Source organism: Schistocerca piceifrons, chromosome X (genome assembly GCF_021461385.2).
Source record: "Schistocerca piceifrons isolate TAMUIC-IGC-003096 chromosome X, iqSchPice1.1, whole genome shotgun sequence".
NCBI classification, from domain to species: domain Eukaryota; kingdom Metazoa; phylum Arthropoda; class Insecta; order Orthoptera; family Acrididae; genus Schistocerca; species Schistocerca piceifrons.
In genome coordinates this window covers 72,375,857-72,400,979 of record NC_060149.1, presented here as the reverse complement: position 1 = coordinate 72,400,979, position 25,123 = coordinate 72,375,857, and the positions used below count along the sequence as shown (strand labels likewise).

General features: G+C 44.6%; 1 protein-coding gene across 1 annotated transcript in view; it reads left to right on the top strand.

The window, feature by feature from the left end:
* The window catches only part of LOC124722180 (dynein axonemal heavy chain 5), an 843,802-nt gene that overhangs the window by 489,860 nt on the left and 328,819 nt on the right, over nucleotides 1–25,123 (top strand). The window contains exons 44-45 of the mRNA XM_047247380.1: nucleotides 7,552–7,870; nucleotides 18,158–18,435. Coding sequence (XP_047103336.1) covers nucleotides 7,552–7,870; nucleotides 18,158–18,435 — 597 coding nt within the window. The remainder of the gene's footprint in view (nucleotides 1–7,551; nucleotides 7,871–18,157; nucleotides 18,436–25,123) is intronic.

Genomic DNA, 25,123 nt, shown 5'->3' with positions numbered 1-25,123 from the left:
TTCGAATATAACAAAAGATATTAAATACTTCAGTTACTTAATTTGCGCCAGATTTACTCATTAAAATGATCTGTTGTATAATGTAAGACCTCCAAGCCATATTTTGAAAGGAGAACCCCTATAGTTATCACCACTCTTCTCTTTCAGATTAATTCCTGATCATACTTTTATTTACAAACCAGTCTTCGTTGTGTGTTAAAGTAAAGAAGTCTTATTATGAGAATAACAGTGTACATTTGCAGAAAGTGACAGATATCTTTCCCACGTTGACTGCTAGTACAAGTTGTTTCAGACAAATTGCATGTACTGATACATAAATATTAGCCAGGAGTGAGCATTCTACAGGGAAATCGCCGTATAAACATATACTTTATTCTTGATGATTTCCTTGATCTTGCATCTGAAACAGTCAGGAATGGAAAAGAGACAGGTGATAGCAAATTAAAAGATTGTTTCTAGTAGTATATTATTGTCAGTTTCCGTTTCTCGTTTATGCTAAAAAGTGCTGGTACCAGCTTGTTGAGAAATTCGTTCCAACTGGACGATGTTCACTGTATGTGCATACGACTTATCTTCTAGATATCAGCCCTGTCTGATGATTCAGTTTCGAAATATTCTAGTCATTTCATTAGTCTGGTGCTTGGGCAGTCGTAACGACTACACGCTGAAGATAAACAGAAACTTAAACTATTGTGCATTTAAAATTAGTTGCAACTTTTAACGTTTGGCTCATCGGAGGAGACATGACACCGTTGCCCAGGTAACACTAATGACAAGCCGGCTTTGCCTAGGACGCCTTCAGCAGTTCGGTTGGGGAAGCGCCTCTGTTACTACTCCGTGGAAAAACTGTACCGCGTGGTGTTGTGCATTAGAGGCATCTATGCTTATCAGCTCTCGTTGTAAAGTGATATTTTCTGGCGTTGAAGTCTTCTACAGTCGTCAGGTATAGTGGATGAGTGTTTCGTGCTGGTGCTGCTTAATCATAACACTGCAACAAGGCTGAACACGAGATTAGCAATAAAAGTGGTCGTCCAAGGACGCGTTCACCGGCTGTGAAGATAACGTTCTGTTGCAAAATATTCCTCTGAATTCGACAATAATAATGGACAATGCGCAATACCACTCGGTTGTGATGGATAAAGCTCCAACAATGCAGCAGAGACAAGCGCTTATTTTTCTCTACGTACAAAGAAATGTTCGATTGGATAAAGTTGAACCTAGCATGTGTAAAGCGAAGTTAGTGCAACTTATAGCACTGCACAAGCTAAACACTCCACACTGCAAAGCCATCGAAATGCCTAACGCTAAAGAGCATCAGTTTAATCAGTCATGTTCATTTAAATCCGACTGAAAATACACTCCTGGAAATGGAAAAAAAAACACATTGACACCGGTGTGTCAGACCCACCATACTTGCTCCGGACACTGCGAGAGGGCTGTACAAGCAATGATCACACGCACGACACAGCGGACACACCAGGAACCGCGGTGTTGGCCGTCGAATGGCGCTAGCTGCGCAGCATTTGTGCACCGCCGCCGTCAGTGTCAGCCAGTTTGCCGTGGCATACGGAGCTCCATCGCAGTCTTTAACACTGGTAGCATGCCGCGACAGCGTGGACGTGAACCGTATGTGCAGTTGACGGACTTTGAGTGAGGGCGTATAGTGGGCATGCGGGAGGCCGGATGGACGTACCGCCGAATTGCTCAACACGTGGGGCGTGAGGTCTCCACAGTACATCGATGTTGTCGCCAGTGGTCGGCGGAAGGTGCACGTGCCCGTCGACCTGGGACCGGACCGCAGCGACGCACGGATGCACGCCAAGACCGTAGGATCCTACGCAGTGCCGTAGCGGACCGCACCGCCACTTCCCAGCAAATTAGGGACACTGTTGCTCCTGGGGTATCGGCGAGGACCATTCGCAACCGTCTCCATGAAGCTGGGCTACGGTCCCGCACACCGTTAGGCCGTCTTCCGCTCACGCCCCAACATCGTGCAGCCCGCCTCCAGTGGTGTCGCGACAGGCGTGAATGGAGGGACGAATGGAGACGTGTCGTCTTCAGCGATGAGAGTCGCTTCTGCCTTGGTGCCAATGATGGTCGTATGCGTGTTTGGCGCCGTGCAGGTGAGCGCCCAAGCAGGACTGCATACGACCGAGGCACACAGGGCCAACACCCGGCATCATGGTGTGGGAAGCGATCTCCTACACTGGCCGTACACCACTGGTGATCGTCGAGGGGACACTGAATAGTGCACGGTACATCCAAACCGTCATCGAACCCATCGTTCTACCATTCCTAGACCGGCAAGGGAACTTGCTGTTCCAACAGGACAATGCACGTCCGCATGTATCCCGTGCCACCCAACGTGCTCTAGAAGGTGTAAGTCAACTACCCTGGCCAGCAGGATCTCCGGATCTGTCCCCCATTGAGAATGTTTGGGACTGGATGAAGCGTCGTCTCACGCGGTCTGCACATTCAGCACGAACGCTGGTCCAACTGAGGCGCCAGGTGGAAATGGCATGGCAAGCCGTTCCACAGGACTACATCCAGCATCTCTACGATCGTCTCCATGGGAGAATAGCAGCCTGCATTGCTGCGAAAGGTGGATATACACTGTACTAGTGCCGACATTGTGCATGCTCTGTTGCCTGTGTCTATGTGCCTGTGGTTCTGTCAGTGTGATCATGTGATGTATCTGACCCCAGTAATGTGTCAATAAAGTTTCCCCTTCCTGGGACAATGAATTCACGGTGTTCTTATTTCAATTTCCAGGAGTGTATATGGGCCTAGGTGGAAACTAATGTGGCAAAAAACAACAAGAAATTTACGCTCAGTGAGGTTGAAATGCTGACAAAATGTTACATCACAGGACTGGCCTCAAGTTGTCAGCCATACCAAGAATGTAGCTGCGGAGACGTGGATTCATGCACGTCTGTGTCGAGTTCCGAGTAACACGTTACTTTTCTTGTTGCTGTGTTAACAGCTTATTCTTTTGCCTAAACACAACGGAGATTACGGGTATACATCTTACTAACACTGTAATGCAATTGAAATTGTGACAGAACCCTTAAACAGTGTGTTATTGAAGTAGCAACTGAGGGCGAGACGTATTAATAGTTATGAGAAAGCCCATTCTCAGTATAAAAATAAATGTACAGCTTTTTCACTTATATTGTGCAAAATCCACTGGATTTCTCGTTCCATACACTACTGGTAGTCATTAAAAATTACATTATTTCATTTAAAAAATCTGTAGTTGCTTGAATATCACTGTAGATGTGGATGTTTCGCATATTAATCATATGGCAAAATACTCTTCACTTCGCGTGCTATCACTTGCCAAAATCATGTTTCGATATCTCAGATCATTAGTGAGATACACTATATGATCAAAAGTATCCGGACACCCCCAAAATTATACGTTTTTCATATTAGGTGCATTGTACTGACACCTATTGCCAGGTGCTCCATATTAGCGATCTCAGTAGTCATTACACATCATGGGAGGGAGCGCCCCGTGGAACTCACGGACATCGAACGTGGTCAGGTGATTGGGTGTCACTTGTGTCATACGTCTGTACTCGAGATTTCCACACTCCGAAACATCCCTAAGTCCAGTGTTTCCGATGTGATAGTGAAGTGGAAACGTGAAGGGACACATACAGCACAAAAGTGTACAGGCCGACCTCGTCTGTTGACTGACAAAGACCGCCGACAGTTGAAGAGGGTCGTAATGTGTAATAGGCAGACATCTATCCAGACCATCACACCGCATCAGGATCCACTACAAGTACTGTGACAGTTAGGCGAGAGGTGAGAAAACTTGGATTTCATGGTCGAACGGCTGCTCATAATCCACACATCACGCAGGTAAATGGCAAACGACGTTTCGCTTGGTGTAAGGAGCGTAAACATTGGACGACTGAACATCGGAAAAACATTATGTGGAGTGATGAATCACACTAGCACAATGTGGCGATCCGATGGCAGGGTGTTGGTATGGTGAATGCCCGGTGAACGTCTTCTGCCAGCTTGTGTAGTGCCAACAGTAAAATTCGGAGGCGGTGGTGTTAATGGTGTGGTCGTGTTTTTCATGGAGGGGGCTTGCACCCCTTGTTGTTTTATGTGGCACTATCATAGCACAGGCCTACATTGAAGTTTTAAGCAACTTCTTGCTTCCCACTGTTGAAAAGCAATTCGGGGAGGGGATTGTATCTTTCAACACGATCGAGCACTTGTTAATAATGCACGGCTTGTGGCGGAGTGGTTACACGCCAATAACATTCATGTAATGGACTGGCAGAGTCCTGACCTGAATCCTACGAGGGATTGATGAATATTTCATTCTGGCTTTTAAACTGTTGAGTACGTTCGAGACGGAGGACTTTACATACATTCCATTTTCGCGACATTGGATACATATAGCGATAGCCTTTGAAGTTCAAAGATTAATTTAATGCATTATCTATATTTCATATGCAGCAAGATATGACTTAAGACACAGCAAACGCAAATGCATAGCGACTTCTATTTTTCACTTCAAACTTTAAGAATTTCTCACAGTACTTTAGGTAATTCCGAAATGTTACAATACCTATGACCATTAACGAAATGACAGGTAATTTATCAAAAAATGGTTCAAATGGCTCTGAGCACTATGGAACTTAGCGTCTGAGGTCATCAGTCCCCTAGAACTTAGAACTACTTAAACCTAACTAACCTAAGGACATCACACACATCCATGCCCGAGGCAGGGTTCGAACCTGCAACCGTAGCGGACGCGCGGTTCCAAACTGAAGCGCCTAGAACCGCTCGGCCACAACGGCCGGCATAATTTATCATGAAGCTAAGGAATGAAGATATGAGATGTGCGAGACTCAGAGTTTATTACCGTTCGCTTGAGAAAGTTTGCAGATCGTCCAGCTTGCGCGGCTGACAGGTTACGCGCCAAGCAGGACTGCCTTTATCGTCGCTTGCTTAGACTTCCAACACGCGCTGCTAACTACGCTTCCCTCCACACGCTCCGCCCTGAACTGAGAACAATCGCAGCTAGTTTTAAAAGCATTATAGTGCTTAAATTTAGCTTTGTTTCAGGGAGACGAGAGTGAGTAAACACTGCGGCTCTCTTGAGCTCTCAGAACTGAATGGGAGAACCGAGACAAACGGCGCGGTGGACCCGTATTTGTGAGGAGGAGCAGTCGAATCCCGACCCTGTCATCCAGATTAAATACGTGCATGGTTCCTCTAGATGACTTCAGACGAATGCCAAGATGGTTCCTTTAACAAGGCCACGGGCAAATTCCTTCCCCTCTTCGTACTCCCAAGACTCTTGCCCTATCTCTAAAAATCTACAAGGGTCACTCCAAAAGAAATGCACACTATTTTTTTAAAATCCATTTTTTATTCTACATGTTTGTAAGTTTTACAGTGTGTTGATACATCCTTTAGAAACAATATTTTCATTTCTCCACATAATTTCCATCCCTCTCAACTGCCTTACGCCATCTTGGAACCAGCGCCTGTGTACCCGCACGGTAAAATTCTGGACCAACCTGTTGGAGCCACTGTTTGCCAGCGTGCACAACCGAGTCATCATCTTCGAACCTTGTTCCACGAAGAGAGTCTTCCAGTTTCCCAAAGAGATGATAGTCACATGGAGCCAGGTCAGGACTGTAACGCTGGTGTTTCAGTGTTGTCCATCCGAGTTTTGTGATCGCTTTCCATGGTTTTTTGACTGACATGTGGACGTGCATTGTCGTGCAACAGCAAAACATCCTGCTTTTGCCGATGTGGTCGAACACGACTCAGTCGAGCTTGAAGTTTCTTCAGTGTGGTCACATATGCATCAGAATTTATGGTGGTTCCACTTGGCATGATGTCCACAAGCAAGAGTCCTCCGGAATCCAAAAACACCGTAGCCATAACTTTTCCAGCAGAAGATGTGGTTTCGAATATTTTTTTTCTTGGGTGAATTTGCATGATGCCACTCCATTGATTGCCTCTTCGTCTCTGGTGAAAAATGATGGGAGCCATGTTTCATCACCTGTCACAATTCTTCCAAGAAATTCATCTCCACCATTCTCGTACTGTTCCAAAGGTTCGCTGCATACCGTTTTTCTTGTTTCTTTGTGAGCCACTGTCAACATCCTGGGAACCCACCTGGCACAAACCTTTTTTAACGCCAACGCTTTCAGTATTCTGGAAATACTTCCTACCCTATCCCAACGTAGCGTGATAATTCGTTCTTTGTGATGCGTCGTTAACTTTCTGCACATTGTCTGGAGTGTGTGCAGTACGAGGCTTGCCGCTGCGAGGACAATCCTCAATATTGCCGTGCCCGCTTTCATCACGTAACCTGCTTGCCCGCCGACTAGGCCGTGCGGTTTTGGCGCTGCAGTCCGGAGCCGCGAGGCTGCTACGGTCGCAGGTTTGACTCCTGCCTCGGGCATGGGTGTGTGTGATGTCCTTAGGTTAGTTAGGTTTAAGTAGTTCTAAGTTCTAGGGACTTATGACCTAAGATGTTGAGTCCCATAGTGCTCAGAGCCATTTTAGCCCACCGACTAACTGTACTGCGATCGACAACAGCATCTCCATACACCTTTTCCAACCTCTTGTGGATGTTTCGCACTGTCTCGTTTTCACAACACAGGAATTCTATGACAGCACGTTGCTTCTGACGGATGTCAAGTGTAGCAGCCATCTTGAAGACATGCTGTGACGGCGCCACTCACGGGAACAGGTCGAACTAAGTTTGAAAACACACTGTATCTACACATTGTAAAACTTTCACACATGCACAATGAAAACTGTATTTTTTACAAAAATAGTGTGCATTTCTTTAGGAGTGACCCTCGTATCTCTATGAGATGTAAAACTTGTTTCCTTCATTCCTTTCTTCTGTTAATTTTTTTTCTATATATATACTAAGATGGCATCTGTTCTTTCGGACTCTTACGGGAATCGGCAACGCGCCGCGAGTAATGAGTATAATGGGCGGGAGCACTACGAATGTAGTGCGGGACAATACGTTGAGAGTGTGGGTTTCATGGGAGGCGTGCCAGAGATAAATCCCTGCAGTCGCGCTATCCTCTATGTTCTCGGTGGCTCAGATGGATGCCGGCACGGTAGCTCTGCTTGTTCGGACAGAGAGCTGGTTGGCCTCTGTAATAAAAAACTGAGTGAAACGATCAACAAACGAACTTAACCGGATGTCATGTGACGTCCACAACGATCAACAACGAACAAAATGGAGAAAAAAAAGGATGGATAGAGCATCTGCCATGTAAGCAGGAGATCCCGGGTTCGAGTTCCGGTCGGGGCACACATTTTCATCTGTCCCCGTTGACGTCTGTCAACGCCTGTAAGCAGCTAAGGGTGTTCATTTCATTGTAATTTTTTTTCTTCCTCTGTTGCTTCCTTTCTTCCTCTTTTCATTTCATCTGTGAATGGTGATGAGGAATTTTTTTAAGGAGACTTTAGACAGCAATGATTCCTCCTGTTTGGTACTTGCAACGAGGTCACCAATTAGAGCACATCTGAATTGATTTGCAGATGCTAAACCTGCTGGAAGGACTGGTCCCCGTGCAGGCAGAGGAGAAAGAGGAGAGCGTGATGATCGGCGTGCCTGGAGGCGCTGCCGCTGGCGCTGCTGCTTCCAGCCCGGCGGCCGAGGAGGAGGACGACTCCAGCCGCCACATGGAACCCGAGCACCTGCGCAAGCTGTACGTGTTCGCGCTCGTCTGGGGGCTGGGCGCCTTCCTCAGCATGTCCGACAGACAGCCCTTCGACGTCTTCCTCAGGGACAAGCAGGCCGCGCTGCCACTGCCCCCCGCCACCGCCACCGTCTTCGATTACGTCGTCACTAAAGAAGGTATCTCCCTCGTCTGCATACAGAGCTGTACGCCTATTCCACGCGAGAATTTTGCGCCGCAAGAACGATTGCTGATAAGCCTCCGTCTGAGCTCGAATCTAATTTTACCCCCATGATCTTTCTGTGGATATACGTAGGAGGAGGCAATATATTGGCTACACTTACAGGAACAAGTGTAATGTGCTGCGAATACATAGAAAGAAAGAGCACTTATCATTTAGCTACAATATAGCAGGTCAGCAACTGGAAGCAGTTAATTCCATAAATTATCTGAGAGTAGGCATTACGAGTGATTTAAAATGGAATGATCATATAAAGTTGATCGTCGGTAAAGCAGATGCCAGACTGAGATTCAGTGGGAGAATCCTAAGGAAATGCAATCCGAAAACAAAGGAAGTAGGATACAGTACGCTTGTTCGCCCACTGCTTGAATACTGCTCATCAATGTGGGATCCGTACCAGATAGAGTTGATAGAAGTGATAGAGAAGATCCAACGGAGAGAAGCCCGCTTCGTTACAGGATCATTTAGTAATCGCGAAAGCGTTACGGAGATGATGCATAAACTCCAGTGGAAGACTCTGCAGGAGAGATGCTCAGTAGCTCGATACGGGCTTTTGTTGAAGTTCGAGAACATACCTTCACCGAGGAGTCAAGCAGTATATTGCTCTCTCCTACGTACATCTCCGTAAGAAACCATGAGGATAAAATCAGAGAGATTAGAGCCCACACAGAGGCATACCGACAATCCTTCTTTCCACGATCAATACGTGACTGGAATAGAAGGGAGAACCGATAGAGGTATTCAAGGTACTCTCCGCCACACACCGTCAGGTGGCTTGCGGAGTATAGATGTAAATGTAGATGTAGAACGTACGTTCTTGTAATTTTAATAATAAACCACTTAGTGATGTACAAGGCCTCCATTGTCCTAGCTGTAGCTGGATGAGCATCTCCGTGACGATTTCGCTGTTTCTAAACGAACCTGTGACTTAACTTGCAGCTTTTCTTTGTATCTTCTGTATTTCTTCTGTCAAACTTATCTAGCATGGGTCCCAGACTAGAGAGAAATATGAATGACGGGTTTGTAAGCTATCTCCTTCGTGGGTGGACTCCACTTCTTGAAAATTCTTCCAATGACATTCAGTCTGGCATCTATCTCTCCTGGGATTAGTTTTATGTGATCGTTCCATTTTAAATCTCTCCATACTAATATTTCCTATATCTTATAGGTGTAACTGGTCAACTGTCAATCCCTACACCAGTCGATTCTCTACAGGTCCTATTACATACTTCTCTGTATTTTCACGTACAACTCTCTCGCGGATTGTAAAATTGTTGCTCTTTGGTTTATTTATTCTCTTTGTAACAACACATTTACGAAAAGAGTTACGTGAAATACTTTTAGCAATGCTGTGCTTTGCTTTTCTTTATCATCATTACCTTTTAGCGGAATAAAATGTATATATGGAAGTCTTATTGTTCTGTATCTGGCCTACAATTTAAGGAACGATTTTTCGTAACTGCAACTCATGCTAAGAATCAATATATCTTCCCTACTTCATAGTGATTAAAAGTTGAAATTACTTTGTTATGAACACTGATGTTACAGTTCGTGTGATCGTTCAAAAACACAAGTTCGCAGTGGATTTTATTTCTCGTTAAAATTCTATTTCATACCACGACTAGCCCAAGAACATGAGACTCTCATTAAAAAATACGTTGTCACTATAAAGTTTGCCAGATCAGAACGGAGCACAGCAAGATTCCTATCAGATTCTGAAGGTACATTAAATTATTTGCACTGTAAATTATATCCTATCAGCAGCCCGCGTCAATCTGCAACACATCATAAAATCTGCTGATCTTCACTGCCAGTCTGGGAGCTAAAAGAAATAATATTATTTTACTATTATTTTACCGCTTCCTTGCGGTATGCTCGACTATATTGTAAGTCGTTTAAATACGCCGCGGCAGCGGCTCTTCGTTCTCCACGCAGCTCAGCACCACAGATAATATTTATATAACTGAAAAATGTCTCAACAGGATGGGATAATATACAAGCAAGCTTAACAATAAATAATACACGTTTTCATTTAAACAACTCTATTAAAACCTTTAAATATCTCAGTGATTACAGACCTTTGTGAATTCACACGTAATGGCGTACATGGCTTAGTCTCGACAAAAGAATGCTACATTGGCGTTCTCTACGACAACAACAGGAGATCTTACTCGCACAACTTCCAAATTAAGACGACAAAGACATTCATATTCAACACGTATTATATACTAGTTCCTTTTTTAATCTCTGATTAACATTTATCTTCTGTGTCGGTTTTATTACTCGCCGACGCAGACGTTTTCAGAGATAAATAATAAGAAAAAATACATAATTTTATACAATGACACAATATGATACATCTAATTCTCTAATTACTACATCATATATTGTTTTTGTTTCTCTAGACGTTACAGTATAAAATAGCATATCCGCGAATAGCCTTGTGGAGTCACGACGTGATCCATTAGGCAATTTATATATATATATATATATATATATATATATATATATATATATATATATATATATATCGAAAGGTAATGGTCCTATGACATTCCTTCGGGCATGCCCGAAGTTATTTTTGCGCCTGAAGGTATATCTCCATTAAAAGTAACATGTCGTGTTCTGTTCGGTTGGAACTCTTTATTCCAGTCACAAAACTGGTCTGATATTCCGCACGCACATATTTCTTCCATTGGGCGCCATTGCTTAACTGCATCGAACGACTTCCTGAAGTCAAGGAACATAGCATCGACCTGGCCGCCGGTACAATGTCTCCTGTGTGTCGTAAGTGAACAAAGCGAGCTGGACTTCACACGATCGTTGTTTGTGGAAACCATTTGCTAATATCATCTGACAAGGTCTATGTGTTCTTCCTTGCGAAGTACCGTTACACACTCACAGAAAAGAACAACACTAGTGTAACCACTCTGGGCACGCGTCCAGTTTTTCTCTGAAGTATGTTGGTTGTCGATCCTCGCTGATGTTCGATCTTCAGGTGGGCTCTATGAAACTTATGATGTGCAAGCAAAAGGAAAAATCAGAAATTGTATTTTTATTCTTAATGTCTTTGTGAAAAATAATACCAATTACATAGAACCAAATTTTTGCCTGGACCGCTATCTTAATGAAATGTAATTCAACAACGAAAGAAGAGGCTTACAAAACACTTGTAATACCATATCTTAAGAATTCTTGAATATTGTGCACCAGTCTGGGACTCTTGCCAGTTTGGGTGAAATAGAAGAGATAGCAAATATGCAACGAAGAGCGGCGAGTCTCGTCATGAGATCGCATAGTAAACAGCGGAGCGTTATGGAGATGTTCAACAAACGCCAGTGGCAGGCGGTGCAAGAGAGGCGGTGTGCACCACGGAGGAGCGAACGTTCCAAGAAGAGATAGACAATACATTACTTCCGCCCGCACATGTCTCGCGAAATGATCACGACGAGAAAATCAGATAAATCTTAACTCATACGTAAGCTTATAGATAGTTGTTCTTCCCACGAACCATTTGCGAGCGGAACAAGCAAGGAGGGAAGTTATAGTGGTGCCAGAAGTATCCTCCGCGACTCAGCGTAGGGAGGCTTGTGGAGTATGCATGTAGATCTAGATGTACATTTAGATGCAGATTATGCAAAAGAATACTTATTATTACATCACCTAGTCAGAGGATTATTGATCATTTTCAAGTGACGAATTTATGGCAGTGATATTATTACAGGACTTCAGTGCATGCAAGAACACAGAGAATGCTTTTTTCTCAGACTATATCTATGAATACGCAGTACTAATTATTAGTGTGCTTGCTGGTGTGCAGTGTTGGAAAAATTTGATCGGAATTATTTGGTCAGAAACGAAATTACAGGCGCTGGCGTATAGGTCATGATCACCAGACTCTGCCACATTGGAAAGAGCCCATTCCGGAATCTCTTTGCAATTTCTCCATGGCCATCAACTACCAAGATCTAGTTCGATATCCGAAAGACGTTTCCCCAGTTCAACGTCAGCACTAACTATGTCTCCCCGTGCTGCCGGAGAACATATGTGAGCAGCTAGATGCGACTAACTTCAGACCTAGATGAAACCTGCATAGTAACTACAGCCTGAACATACTTCATATTGGCCCACCTGGAAATCATTGAGCGATATACGCGTCCGTGCTAGCGTTGTCATCAAAATATCTACGTCTCCACTGTATGACTAATAACCTTTTGTGGTCACAGTGATTTTAACACGGCCAGCACTGGATCCCATGCTGTTCTGAGTAGGTGTCCTGTCTCTGTTCAGCAGATTTATCGAGCTGCGAATTTCGTCCGCTTCTGTAATAATACTGTCCCAGGACCAAAATGCCGAAGAGAGAATTTTGGTAATTTGTAGCTCAGTACTGAGGCAATGATCGGCCATTGCAGGTTTCTCTGATTGGCCTAGACGTGTGTGTCGCCGATGTTCGACGGATCTGTCTTCCACGGTGCGACAAGAATGTCAAATTATGACGTCCCGCAGCTACAGGGAATCTCGGAGAATCGAGGCCTTTTCAAACCAAGGCTGTCTTCCGCTGAGCCTAGAAGAGGTCTGAGTTCCGTTGGCGGACATAAAACACATTTAACTTTATGTTTATTCATTAATCCGCCTATTTCCGAAGAAACAGCGCTAACGTACAGCAAGACGACCATTCCTCTTTGTTCTTCACTTTTTTCCAGCTCCTCAGTTTGTCTAACACTCGCCTGGTGTAAGGTACGCCGAGTCTCCCGTTCAGAATATCCACTCATCAAGAATACGCTAGAGAGGTGGTGCAGCTCATCAGACAAGCTCTTTGAATCTGTAATGGCTCGTGTTCTCTCGGGCAACGTCCTAAGGACGCCATTTGGTTGTATAGGATGGTGACAGTTGGTTATCTGTAAGTATAAGTCCGTTTGTTTATGTTTATGGTACACAGCGCCAACACGACCAGGAAATATAGTTCGCCGTTTTTGTCCATCTCCAGCATTAACGTCATCTTCGAATGAAGAGAATTTAGGTGTTGTAAAAATGCACCCAGAGATGCAGTGCGGTGGGGTGAGAGTACAAAGGTGTCAACCTCGTATGACAAAAAGCACGTAGGTTTTAACTCCACTGACTGGAGTGTTCTTTCCTCGAAATCTTTCATAAAAATATTATCCGCAAAGGGTGACAAGGGACTACCCACTGTGATAGTGTCAGTCTGTTCAAAGTAATACACACTGAATAAAAAATAAATAGAGGTGAGCACGTGCTTCAACAATCTTCCAGCTTCTCGCCACTGAGCAATACTGATTCCTGCAGTGGCTCTCGAATAAAAAATGAGACCACATCGAAACTAACGACAATATCTGATGGTAAAAGTTCTTTATCCGACGAATGAGAACCATTACCACAAGTAGTCCGTCAGGGAAGCCTTACTCAACACATCCTATACCTATATGGGAAAGAGATGGCGGAAGAAGTGAATAAGTTCGATAAACATCAGAATAAGTAGAGCAGTCTGCTGTGTGTCCTTATGTTCTTATTAAGATGACGAGGTCTTCGAAGTATACCTACATTCACTAAGGTTTCGCACTTTATAAACTCTGCAGCCGCCAACAGAATTAAAAATCTGGCCGGCCACGCACTGGTGACAGAAACGATTCGCCACACTCGGAAGGAATTGTACTTCGTGTGCAGAGGCCCACCGGCTCTCCATCTGAAGATTTCGTCACGACTGTCGGAAGATTCTTGGACGTGGGTTGGTAGCGATACTTGGGCGTTCTCGGACTCGAAGAGGCAACACGTCATAGCACGTCGAATTGGAAAGTATCATCGCTCCAGCGGCTGTTTACCGCAAGAATAAAAGTTAGAAGATAGACATCGAAGACGGACAGTGTACAAGATGTCGGATATACCCCTGCTTGACGCGACGGTTTCGGTATTGGAGAAGGGCTGAACTTCACGCCCACTCCGAGAACACCACACGTTCTACACATTGTTAGCTCTGTTGGACAGAAAATCCTGAAACTACCCAGGGACGCTGCGATAAAATCAGACTTTCCGTGCAATATCACAGGCGCCTGTGCCCAAGAATAATGTCTCAGCGTCGGAGAGGCCAGGACTTCGATCTCCACTTGAGGATCCTGGAATTGTGGTCTTACTGGCGGATAACGCTAACGCAGTTGTCATCCTCCTCAGACCGATGTTCTTTACCAAGATGAACCAGTTGTTGGACGACCCTGCGTATCGTGTTCTAAACACGGACACCACGACCAAAATGCGAGGAAGAACTTGAGAGTTTCTCAAGAACAACAGTCTCCGACGTTGTGGCCAGACGACTTTGCACACGCGCAGCCACTCCTTCCAGGCTGCACGGACTGCCTAAGATTCATAAGGATATCGTTCTACGTCTACCAGTTCCCAGCAATTCTGAGTGCCAACATACAATTTGGCAGAACTTCTGGTAGCGCATTTGAGCCCTGTGGTGGAAAAATGTGAGCACCGGATCTGCAACTCAGAAGACTTTGTTTGCCAGCTCAAGATCTTACGACTTGCACCGTCAGATATTGTCGTTAGTGTGGACGTAGTCTCACTTTTCACTCGAGTGCCATTGCAGGAATCACCATAGCTCATTGTCGAGAAACTGAAAGAAGAACTAGTTGACTTGTGTAAACACATGCCTGCCTCTCCTTTTTTTTTTTTTTTTTCAGTGAGCATTTACTTTGAATAGATTGACGGAGTGACAGTGTGTGGTCCCTCATCACCCTTTGTGGATAATCTTTTTATGGAAGGTTTCAAGGAGAGAGCACTCCAGTCAGTGGAGTTGAAATCTACGTGCTGTTGGCGAGACGAGAATGACACCTTTGTAATTTCGCCCCACCGCACTGCATCCGTGGATGCATTTTTAGATCTAAATTCTCTTCATTCGAATGTCAAGTTTGAGATGGAGATGGATGAAAACGCCGAGCTACCATCCCTGGACGTTTTGGCGTTGTGTACTGTAAACCTAAACAAACGGACTTATACTTACAGATAACCAACTGTCACCATCCTTTACAACCAAATGGCGTCCTTAGGACGTTGCCCCACAGAACACGAGCCATTACAGATTCAGACAGCTTGTCTGATGAGCTGAGCCACATCCCTAGCGTATTCTTGATGAGTGGATTTTCTGAACGGGAGACTCGGCGTACCTTACACCAGGCAAACTGAGGAGCTGAGAGAAAATGAAGAGCCGTGCGGGATTAGCCGAGCGGTCTAGGGCGCTGCAGTCATGGACTGTGCGGCTGGTCCCGGCAGAGGTTCGAGTCCTCCCTCGGGCATGGGTGCGTGTATTTGTCCTTAGGATAATTTAGGTTAAGTAGTGTGTAAGCATAGGGATTGATGACCTTAGCAGTTAAGTCCCATAAGATTTCACACACATTTGAATATTTGAAGAAAATGAAGAACAAAGAGGAATGGTCGTCTTGCCGTACGTTAGCGCTGTTTCTTCGGAAATTGGAAGATTAATGAATAAACATAAAGTTAAATGTGTTTTATGTCCACCAACGGAACTCAGAGCTCCTCTAGGCTTAGCGGAAGACAGCCTTGGTTTGAAAAGGCCAGGTTTCTACGAGATTTCTTGTAGCTGAAGGACGTCGTAATTCGATATTCTTGTCGTACCGTCAAACACAGGCGACACACACATCTGAGCCAGTCAGAGAAACCTGCAGTGCTCGAGCATTGTCTCAGTACGGTGCTACATATTTACCAAAATTCTCTCTTCGACGTTTTCGTTCTAAGACAGCATTATTAAAAAAGCGGATGAAATTCGCAGTTCGACAAATCTACTGAACAGAGACACGGGTTACCAACTTAGCGCAGCATGGGATCCAGCGCTGCCGTATTAAAATCACAGCGACCTCAAAGAGGAATTATTGATCACACAAGGGATAACGCTTCAGTGACGACTTAGATATTCGGATGGTAACGGCGAGGGTAGCCCCACGCCAACGCGGACGCGCATATCGGCATGCGGCTTCGAACAGAGGACGCTGGGGAGGCCGACAGCAGCGCACACAATGACTGACAGCCTTTGTGGATACACCGAAGGTTTTAGTTCATCGCCTGACTGGTGGCATAGCTGTCTTTCCCGCTACCGATCAGGAAACCTTTGCTATTACTCACCGAATTCGGCGCGTTCACGCCTGCACAGTTTCTTCTTAGTCTACCATAAATAGAGGGCTTCGGTCACAGCTCAGCAGTGTGTTCGCCGCACCAGAAGATATTGGTCAGTTGTGCCGTTTAAATATTGTGGAAAATTCACAACGAAATATAACCTTTCGACCGAGAAACGTTTCTACAAGTAGTTCGTTGGGGAAGCCTCAGTCACATACTTTTTAATTCTGTGATTGCTGCTCTTCATTTCTAGAGCGACAATACATAGATACGCAATTCGATTAGATGCTTCATGTTGAGTTGACAGCGCTCATGAACCTCGGCGAGAGGCATGTTTAGACGAAGCACATAATTGTAACGCAGTCATAAAATGCACTGGTAATTGTTGCGGCAGCTTTGCATATTATGAGCAAGGTATTACATCATGATGCATGTTACCATGGCCAGATCATCAAGGCATCACGTGTGAAACATTCCATTCGGAAGTCGTGCGAGCAGTGGGCCTGCCAATTCCCAGGTCTGAATTCCCCGAAGTGGATAAGATCATCAACACTAGAACCAACAATGTGCGTATGACAAGAGTCTCTATCGCTTATCTTGATTTTTGACAGTGGATAGACGGTCCAGAGAACACGAAGTACTTAGAAAATGAGTGCTGGACTCCAAAAAAGAAACGCAAGAAGTCGTTATTTCACAATGCGATATGTAAACTGTCTCCCACTTGAGTACCTCTAATAATTGTAAATCTAAGAGCACAGAGATCATCTTCGGATGAGAACAGCGACGTTGCACATTCCGAGCAAGGATAAACGGCACCTTGACTGGTGATTCGTCGTGACCATTAATACACGCCGGTTTCGTTTGCTACCTTTATACCTTGACATTTGATGTGAGGTTATTTTATTGATGATATCCTCATAGGTGGAAAGTTTGCATGACATGTGAAATAAGGACACTGGACTTCCATTGGAGGCAAAGGCTCTAGAGGTTTTCTGGCTGACTGGGAGCCTGTTCGTTCGCCTACAACATCCTATTGTAGATTTGCACGTCCAGTAAAACCGCTCATCACCAATCCAGAGGCCTGGAGTTATGTATGAACGATTAGGTGAATAGTACACGAATTTGAAGGTACGTACCTTACTGACTTACTGCAGCATTCTAAAAACATCAGGGATGTTTTCAGAACAAATTGTCACTCTTCAGCGAGTGTGTGCTGATTTGAAACTTTCTGGCAGATTAAAACTCTGCCGGAGTGGAGATCTAACCGGAACATTTGCCTTTTGCAGGCAATTGCTCTACCGACTGAGCTACCTAGGACCGACTCACGACCCACCATCACACCTTAACTGCCACCAGAGATGGCAGGTTATGACTCGAACCTGGGCAGCTCAGCTGGAGACCATTTTCATGCGTAAGGCAAATGTTCCGGTTTAGACCTCCAGTTTTAATCTGTCAGGTAGTTTCAAATCGAGAATGTTGTCTAGTCGTATGTTTGCACCGTGACTACCGAGAGGAATGGCTGAATCATTTAGTTATTGGTATATTTTGTGATGAGTATAAACATGCTATACAATAACAATTTTACAGGCATTTAGACGAAGGTCTCTAGCAAATCTCAAAATGAACATACACTACAGATTGTCTTTCAGAGTCACTTCATCTGAATGTCTTTTTCAATTTACCGTCAGCAGTAAGTTTTTGGTACACCTGGACACGCACTACGGACGGAACCTGTCATTTTCACGCGCTCGACAGATTGAAAGCAATGTCTCGATAACATATGAGTAATTTTGTTTGCAGGACAATTCTATGTTGCAGTTTAAGGAAAATAAATACTCAGCCAGTAGTGTGATATATTTTATTAATGACTTTAAAGCAATATGTTTGAGCAAATGTTGGATTGCAATGAAAATATTCCTAGCGATTCAGTAATGTTTCTTAGAGATATTAGAAATATTACTATAAATATTTCCACACTGTTTCACTTATTAACATCTGTTGTTTTATAACGGGAGGTATTCGTTATAGCTCATTTAATTGTTCTATGTTCAATTTCTTATTCAAACAATTCAAACATTTGCAGGTAAATGGGAACTCTGGAGCAATTTGGTGCCAAGTTATTCATACCCAGAGACTTCGACTCCTGACTACAGCACTATAATGGTTCCCATAATCGAAAACGTGAGAACAACGTTTCTTATAGACACCATAGCTTCGCAAACGAAAGCTGTTTTACTTATCGGCGAGCAGGGCTCTGCCAAGACTGTCATGATGAAGGCTTACATGAAGAAATCCAACCCAGAAATGTATCTCAATCGTTCCTTCAATTTCTCTTCTGCTACGAGTCCATTTCAGTTCCAGGTACGTAGGAGAGGTTATGATTTTTATCAGATTCGTGCTCTGTAAGGGTTTTATTTTTTTCTTCGTTTACGGTGAAATGAGAAGTTTGGTGTTTACTTGGTTTCATATTTATTCGCAGGGGGAAAATGGTAAAGGCTAACTAAATATGTATCACTTATTTTCTTTCTTAATCTGACTTACGTGTACAATGTAGCGCAATTGTGTTTCAGAATGTGCAAATCCAGTTATCTGATAAATGTAAATGTCGTGTGACTAGGGCCTCCCGTTGGGTAAACCGTTAGCCGGGTGCAAGTCTTTCGATTTGACGCCACTTCGGCGACTTGCGCGTCGATGGGGATGAAATGAGGATGAACAGGACAACACAACACCCAGTCACTGAGCGGAGAAAATCTCCGACCCAGCCAGGAATCGAACCCGGGCCCTGAGGATTGACATTCTATCGCGCTGCCCACTCAGCTACCGGGGGCGGACAGTTATGTGATGATCGTATGGAATGATTTGACGGAAGACCCTGTCCAGGACAGTTCGACCGCCTAGTGCAAGTCTTTCAATTTGACGCCATTTTGGCTACTTGCGTGTCGATGTAGACAGAATGAAATAATGATGCCAAACTAATAAGTGTTTTATGTTTGCTAAGAACTATCGAAGTACATATGCTGAAAAAGTTTTTTACTAGCGATGTGTAGTATTTCTTGGTAGTATTTCTGTATTATTCATATACACTGTCCGTGCACATTAACGTGACCACCTGTCAAAAGTGTGCAGCGCAGACTGAAAGGTTCCTTCTGTTTAGTTATGTATCGTTATCTTTTTGTATCTCTCTTCCTCTGTTTCCTTCTATCCACGCTAGAGCGTGCCGGACGTGTGTGTGGCCAAGTCACCTCATTGACACGTGCTTGCCCGCTTGATACGTTGCTCGGAAGTATTGAATTTAAGGGGCCGGCCCGACGTTTCTTTAAATGATGTGATGATTATTATGTTAATATTGCGCAACGGATAACGCGGGGGAGGACTCAAACAACCAAGTAGGCAAGTCAGTAAAGGCCACGCTCCATCATGATCTATAAGGACACCACTTTGTTGGTGACATTGCTCTCTTCACAGGACTGGGGTTTTTAATGACCATTAAATTCATGACATTGCTCTCGACACAGGACTGTGGTTTGTAATGACCACTAAATCCATGACATTAAGTTTATAGGACATTCATTGTCTAGATTCCCAGAAACTTTACAAACTTAATATGACATTTATTATCTATATTTCCCAAAATTTTACAAGTTTAATAATTGTAGCAAACAAAGTCAAGTCAAATAACTTCTAGTTTTATCTCGCACTGAAGGTGCTTAAACTAACAGGCATCTCGTTTCTACTTAAGCACTGGGAAAGAGGATGAGACTACTTTGCTGCCCTTGTGGTCCGCCTGCTGGGACAGTCTTTGGCGGAAAAACGGGGGAACAAAGCAGACACAGATATCTCCCATATTCTCAAAAGAAAGCAATTCACGCTAACTATTTCAATCCTGAAAAAGAGCGGTTTTGTAACAGTGTAAAACATAATACCTCATCCCATGGTGAAATTGGCGGCAAAGACGGAGATCGCCCTCGATCCCGTCCGCTCAGTTCAGCCGCTACCCCAAGAGTGCCTATCATGGCGGCTTTCAACGGCCGTTCCCTTACATGGAGGGGAGGGGGACCTGTTACCGACCCCGAACTACCCCCTGGCATACAGGTGCATCATCTCTGTCTTTACTCCAGGCTTAGGTTGGCACTAACCGACCTACAGGGTGAACACATCTCTGCCTTGGCACTACCAGCCACTACCAGCAGACGAACTCTTAATACAAACCCCAAACTTAATCAACCCAAGGCAACGTAGTGGGATTAGGGAAAGAAAGTGCATTTATGTAATTGTGAATTGAATTAAATAAACAGGTAGTCCACTTCTTCACTCGATATATCACACTAATTAAACTAAAAAAATGTTGAAAATATATTCGATATAATGCTACAAAGAAACTAATTGTAATGAGATGGAACAAACTGTTCCCTCTCAGGACCGCTGCGAGATGTGCAGGGAGAGAGTCAATAAGGTTCTGGAAGGTACCGACAGGCATGTCGAGCTATGCCGGCTCCATTGCTGAGGCCAGCTGCTGTAGGATTCATGGCGCCTACAGGCCGATCGAGATGATCCCATAGATTCTCATTTGGGTCTAAATCAGGGGAGTTCGGTACTCCTTATTGCTTCGTCTGAGTGTTCAGTTGCTCAACACCTGCACGTCTATTCCCCCATACACATCTCCGCAGCCATCGTTCACCCCGTCATCTAGACCTGTGGTGCACCACAATTACCTCAGCACCGGTTTCGGATAGTGCCATTTTGCCATGCACAGTACACTTTAACCACGGCGGCACGTGAACAGTTTACAAACGTTGCCGTTTCCTAAATGCTTCCATCCTTGGCCAGAATGCCAATGATCACGCCCATTCGGACGAGAGATAAATAGCTCCGTTTCCACATTACAACAACTGCACTGTTTTCAGCGTCTCCTGGCACACTTCATATATCCTCCACTGCTAGAGCACAAGTGCCTCAGCACCGGTTTCGGATAGTGCCATTTTGCCATGCACAGTACACTTTAACCACGGCGGCACGTGAACAGTTTACAAACGTTGCCGTTTCCTAAATGCTTCCATCCTTGGCCAGAAAGCCAATGATCATGCCCATTCGGACGAGAGATAAATAGCTCCATTTCCACATTACAACAACTGCATTGTTTTCAGTGTCTCCTGACACACTTCATATATCCTCCACTGCTAGAGCACAGTTGCCTCAGCACCGGTTTCGGATAGTGCCATTTTGCCATGCACAGTACACTTTAACCACGGCGGCACGTGAACAGTTTACAAACGTTGCCGTTTCCTAAATGCTTCCATCCTTGGCCAGAAAGCCAATGATCACGCCTATTCAGACGAGAGATAAATAGCTCCATTTCCACATTACAACAACTGCATTGTTTTCAGTGTCTCCTGACACACTTCATATATCCTCCACTGCTAGAGCACAGTTGCCTCAGCACCGGTTTCGGATAGTGCCATTTTGCCATGCACAGTACACTTTAACCACGGCGGCACGTGAACAGTTTACAAACGTTGCCGTTTCCTAAATGCTTCCATCCTTGGCCAGAAAGCCAATGATCACGCCTATTCAGACGAGAGATAAATAGCTCCATTTCCACATTACAACAACTGCACTGTTTTCAGTGTCTCCTGACACACTTCATATATCCTCCACTGCTAGAGCTGCCACCTGTTGTCGATGAGTGGTTATTAGACACTGACGTCGAACATAGGCGGTTGTCGCACTAATGTGACTGGACCATGTGTACCATTATACATTGAGCGGCAGTCTGGTGACGCTCATGTTTGCAGCTTCTTTGCAGGACTTCTTTCAAGTTCTTCTTATCGGTTCATCCTGAATGATTGAACGTATGAACTGCAGAACTTGTAGCAGGATAATTTGTGATTTTCCACTTTTAGTAACTGTTAACTGCGTTTTGTTAACTTGAACGCCAGGGAAGTCTTAGAAGTGAAATCGAGAGAGGAAAGAAACCAGCTTCATTTGGCATGTAGCCACGGTTGACGTATGTGTGTGTGTGTCTATGTGTGTGTGTCTGTCTGTGTGTGTGTGTGTGTGTGTGTGTGTGTGTGTGTGTGTGTGTGTGAGAGAGAGAGAGAGAGAGAGACAGAGAGAGAGAGAAGAAAAAAACATGTGTACACACATGTTTGCGAGGGATTGCGCGTAACTTAGGCAGAAAAAACAATGTAGCATCACTGCAAATCAGTCTGTGTGTTAGCTACCCTCTTTTTACTTCAATAGATGGAGATAATTTTGTAGGTTCTGGGAATAATCAACGATTGCTGCAACAATCATAGATCAACAACTTCCTCATGCCTCTCTCCCCCCCCTTCTCTCTCTCTCTCTCTCTCTATATTTATATATCCGGATACTTTTGATTAAATAGTATATTGTAATCAAAAAATGGTTCAAATGGCTCTGAGCACTATGGGACTCAACATCTTAGGTCATAAGTCCCCTAGAACTTAGAACTACTTAAACCTAACTAACCTAAGGACATCACACACACCCATGCCCGAGGCAGGATTCGAACCTGCGACCGTAGCAGTCCCGCGGTTCCGGACTGCAGCGCCAGAACCGCACGGCCACCGCGGCCGGCTTGTAATCAAAAGTATCCGGACACCTGGCTCTGAATATGAGTTACAAATTCGTGGCGCCCTTCGCAGGCATACGTTCAATCAGGTACTGGAAGGTTTCTTGGGGAATGCCAGCCTATTCTTTAGAGAGTGCTGTACTAAGGAGAGGTATCAATGTCGGTCGGTGAGGCCTGGCACGAAGTCGGCGTTCCATAACATCCCAAAGATGTTCTGTAGAATTCAGGTCAAGACTCTGCACAGGCCAGTCCATTACAGGGATGTTATTGTCATGTAACCACTCCGCCACAGGCCGTGCATTATGCACAGCTGCTCGACCGTGTTGAAAGATGCAATCGTCATCCCCGAATTGCCCTTCAACAGTGGGAAGCAAGGAGGTGCTGTGATAGTGCCACGCAAAACAACAAGGGGTGCAAACCCTCTCCATGATAAACACGACCACACCATAACACTACCGCCTCCGAATTTTACTGTTGGCACTACACACGCTGGCAGATGACGTTCACTGGGCATTCGCCATACCCACACCCTGTCACTGGATCACCACATTGTGTAACGTGATTCGTCACTCCACGCAACGTTTTTCCACTGTCCAATCGTCCAATGTTTACTCTCCTTGCACCAAGAGAGGCGTCGTTTGGCATTTACCGGTGTGATGTGTGGTTCATGAGCAGCCTTTTGATTGTGAAATCCAAGTTTCTCACCTCCCGCCTGTCATAGTACTTGCAGTGGATCCTGATGCAATTTTTAATTCCTGTATGATGGTCTGGATAGATGTCTGCCTACTACACATCACGACCCTCTTCAACTGTCGGCGGTCTCTGTCAGTCAACAGACGAGGTCGGCCTGTACGCTTTCATGCTGTACGTGTCCCTTCACGTTTCCACTTATGTAGGTAGAGAGGTAAAATTAAACACTTGCTTGAAATTACATTGGGTTTTGTTGAAACCAAAAACAGTGGACAAAATGACCATCACCTGGCGCTTCATACGTCATAAAATCAATAATTAGCATAACAATTGATTTTTAGCATAGGCGATGTTCTTTATAACAAGTGCTCAGCATTTCGGTCGTCATTCATCAACAGCAGCTGTAGGCAAGGAGCGACGTTGTGAACAGAAATGTACAATATTTGAGCAGGTATGCTGAGAAACCGCCGTCGGAATTTGTCGTTTAGTATGCCTAATGAGGTCGGACGATAGCGGTAAACTTGAGATTTCAGCTAATACCACAACCAATAATCACACAGACTGACGTCTAGGGACCTGAGAGGCCAGGCATGACGGACATGGCGGCTCAGCAGGCATTCCTCACCAAAAATGTGTGCAAGAGATCTTTCACACAGGTAGCGGTATGGAATGGAACGCCATCCTGCATAAAAGTGGTATCTTCCAGCAGGTGTTTATTTGGCAGGCTAAGGATGATCTGACTCCCTCTTTTACTACAGCTCATTTTATACACGATTCTTATGCGGTGTTGCTGTCCAGAGCCATCTGTTGGCCAGTTTTTGCACTCGTTTTGGTTTCAATAAAACCCCATGTCATTTCAGGCTTTTGTGTCAATTCTTACCTCCCTACCAACATTATGCCGTGAAGTAGTGCATTTTCAAATGTTAATGGATTTTTGGGTCACCCTCTATAACGTTAAAAATTATTTATATATAAAAAATTAAATTTGTATCTAGCGTACTAAAAATATATTCAGTATTCTTACAGGAGGCAACAGTTATCAAAACTTGAAAAATATCTCATATGCATTGCCCCGGAGTCAATATTTGTTGAGATCAGGGCTCTTCTTTCCTATGATAGCATCTATCTGTTGACACTAAAAGTGGATTTCAGTCTAATAACCTGTCATTCTTAAATTATCATTTAGCTCTCCTCCTCAAAGAATCACGTACTCTTACGAACGCTTCTATCTGCCCTCTGATTTGATCATATGGACGGGACACAAACACCTGTAACGTGTGCACGTTATCGAAGGATGAGGGATACACCAGTGCCTTTAAATGTCTTCATAGCCATGAATCTATGGAACTGAGATCAACTGAACGCGAAGTCATGTTTCTGGACCTCCTTGACCGGTCCATCACTCATTAACCTTTTGAGTTCTGTACTGGCATACGTGGCGTAGAAAACAGAGTTGTGGCATATCGTGCCAGAGCTGTGTCTTTTGTCTTTCCGCAAGGGAAGTTTTTCAGTAGTGTCTGTTATTGTCGCGCAGAAATTGGTGATAAACAGCACCTGTTGATTTGTTCGGTTGCCCGCATCTCGTGGTCGTGCGGTAGCGTTCTCGCTTCCCACGCCCGGGTTCCCGGGTTCGATTCCCGGCGGTGTCAGGGATTTTCTCTGCCTCGTGATGGCTGGGTGTTGTGTGCTGTCCTTAGGTTAGTTAGGTTTAAGTAGTTCTAAGTTCTAGGGGACTGATGACCATGGATATTAAGTCCCATAGTGCTC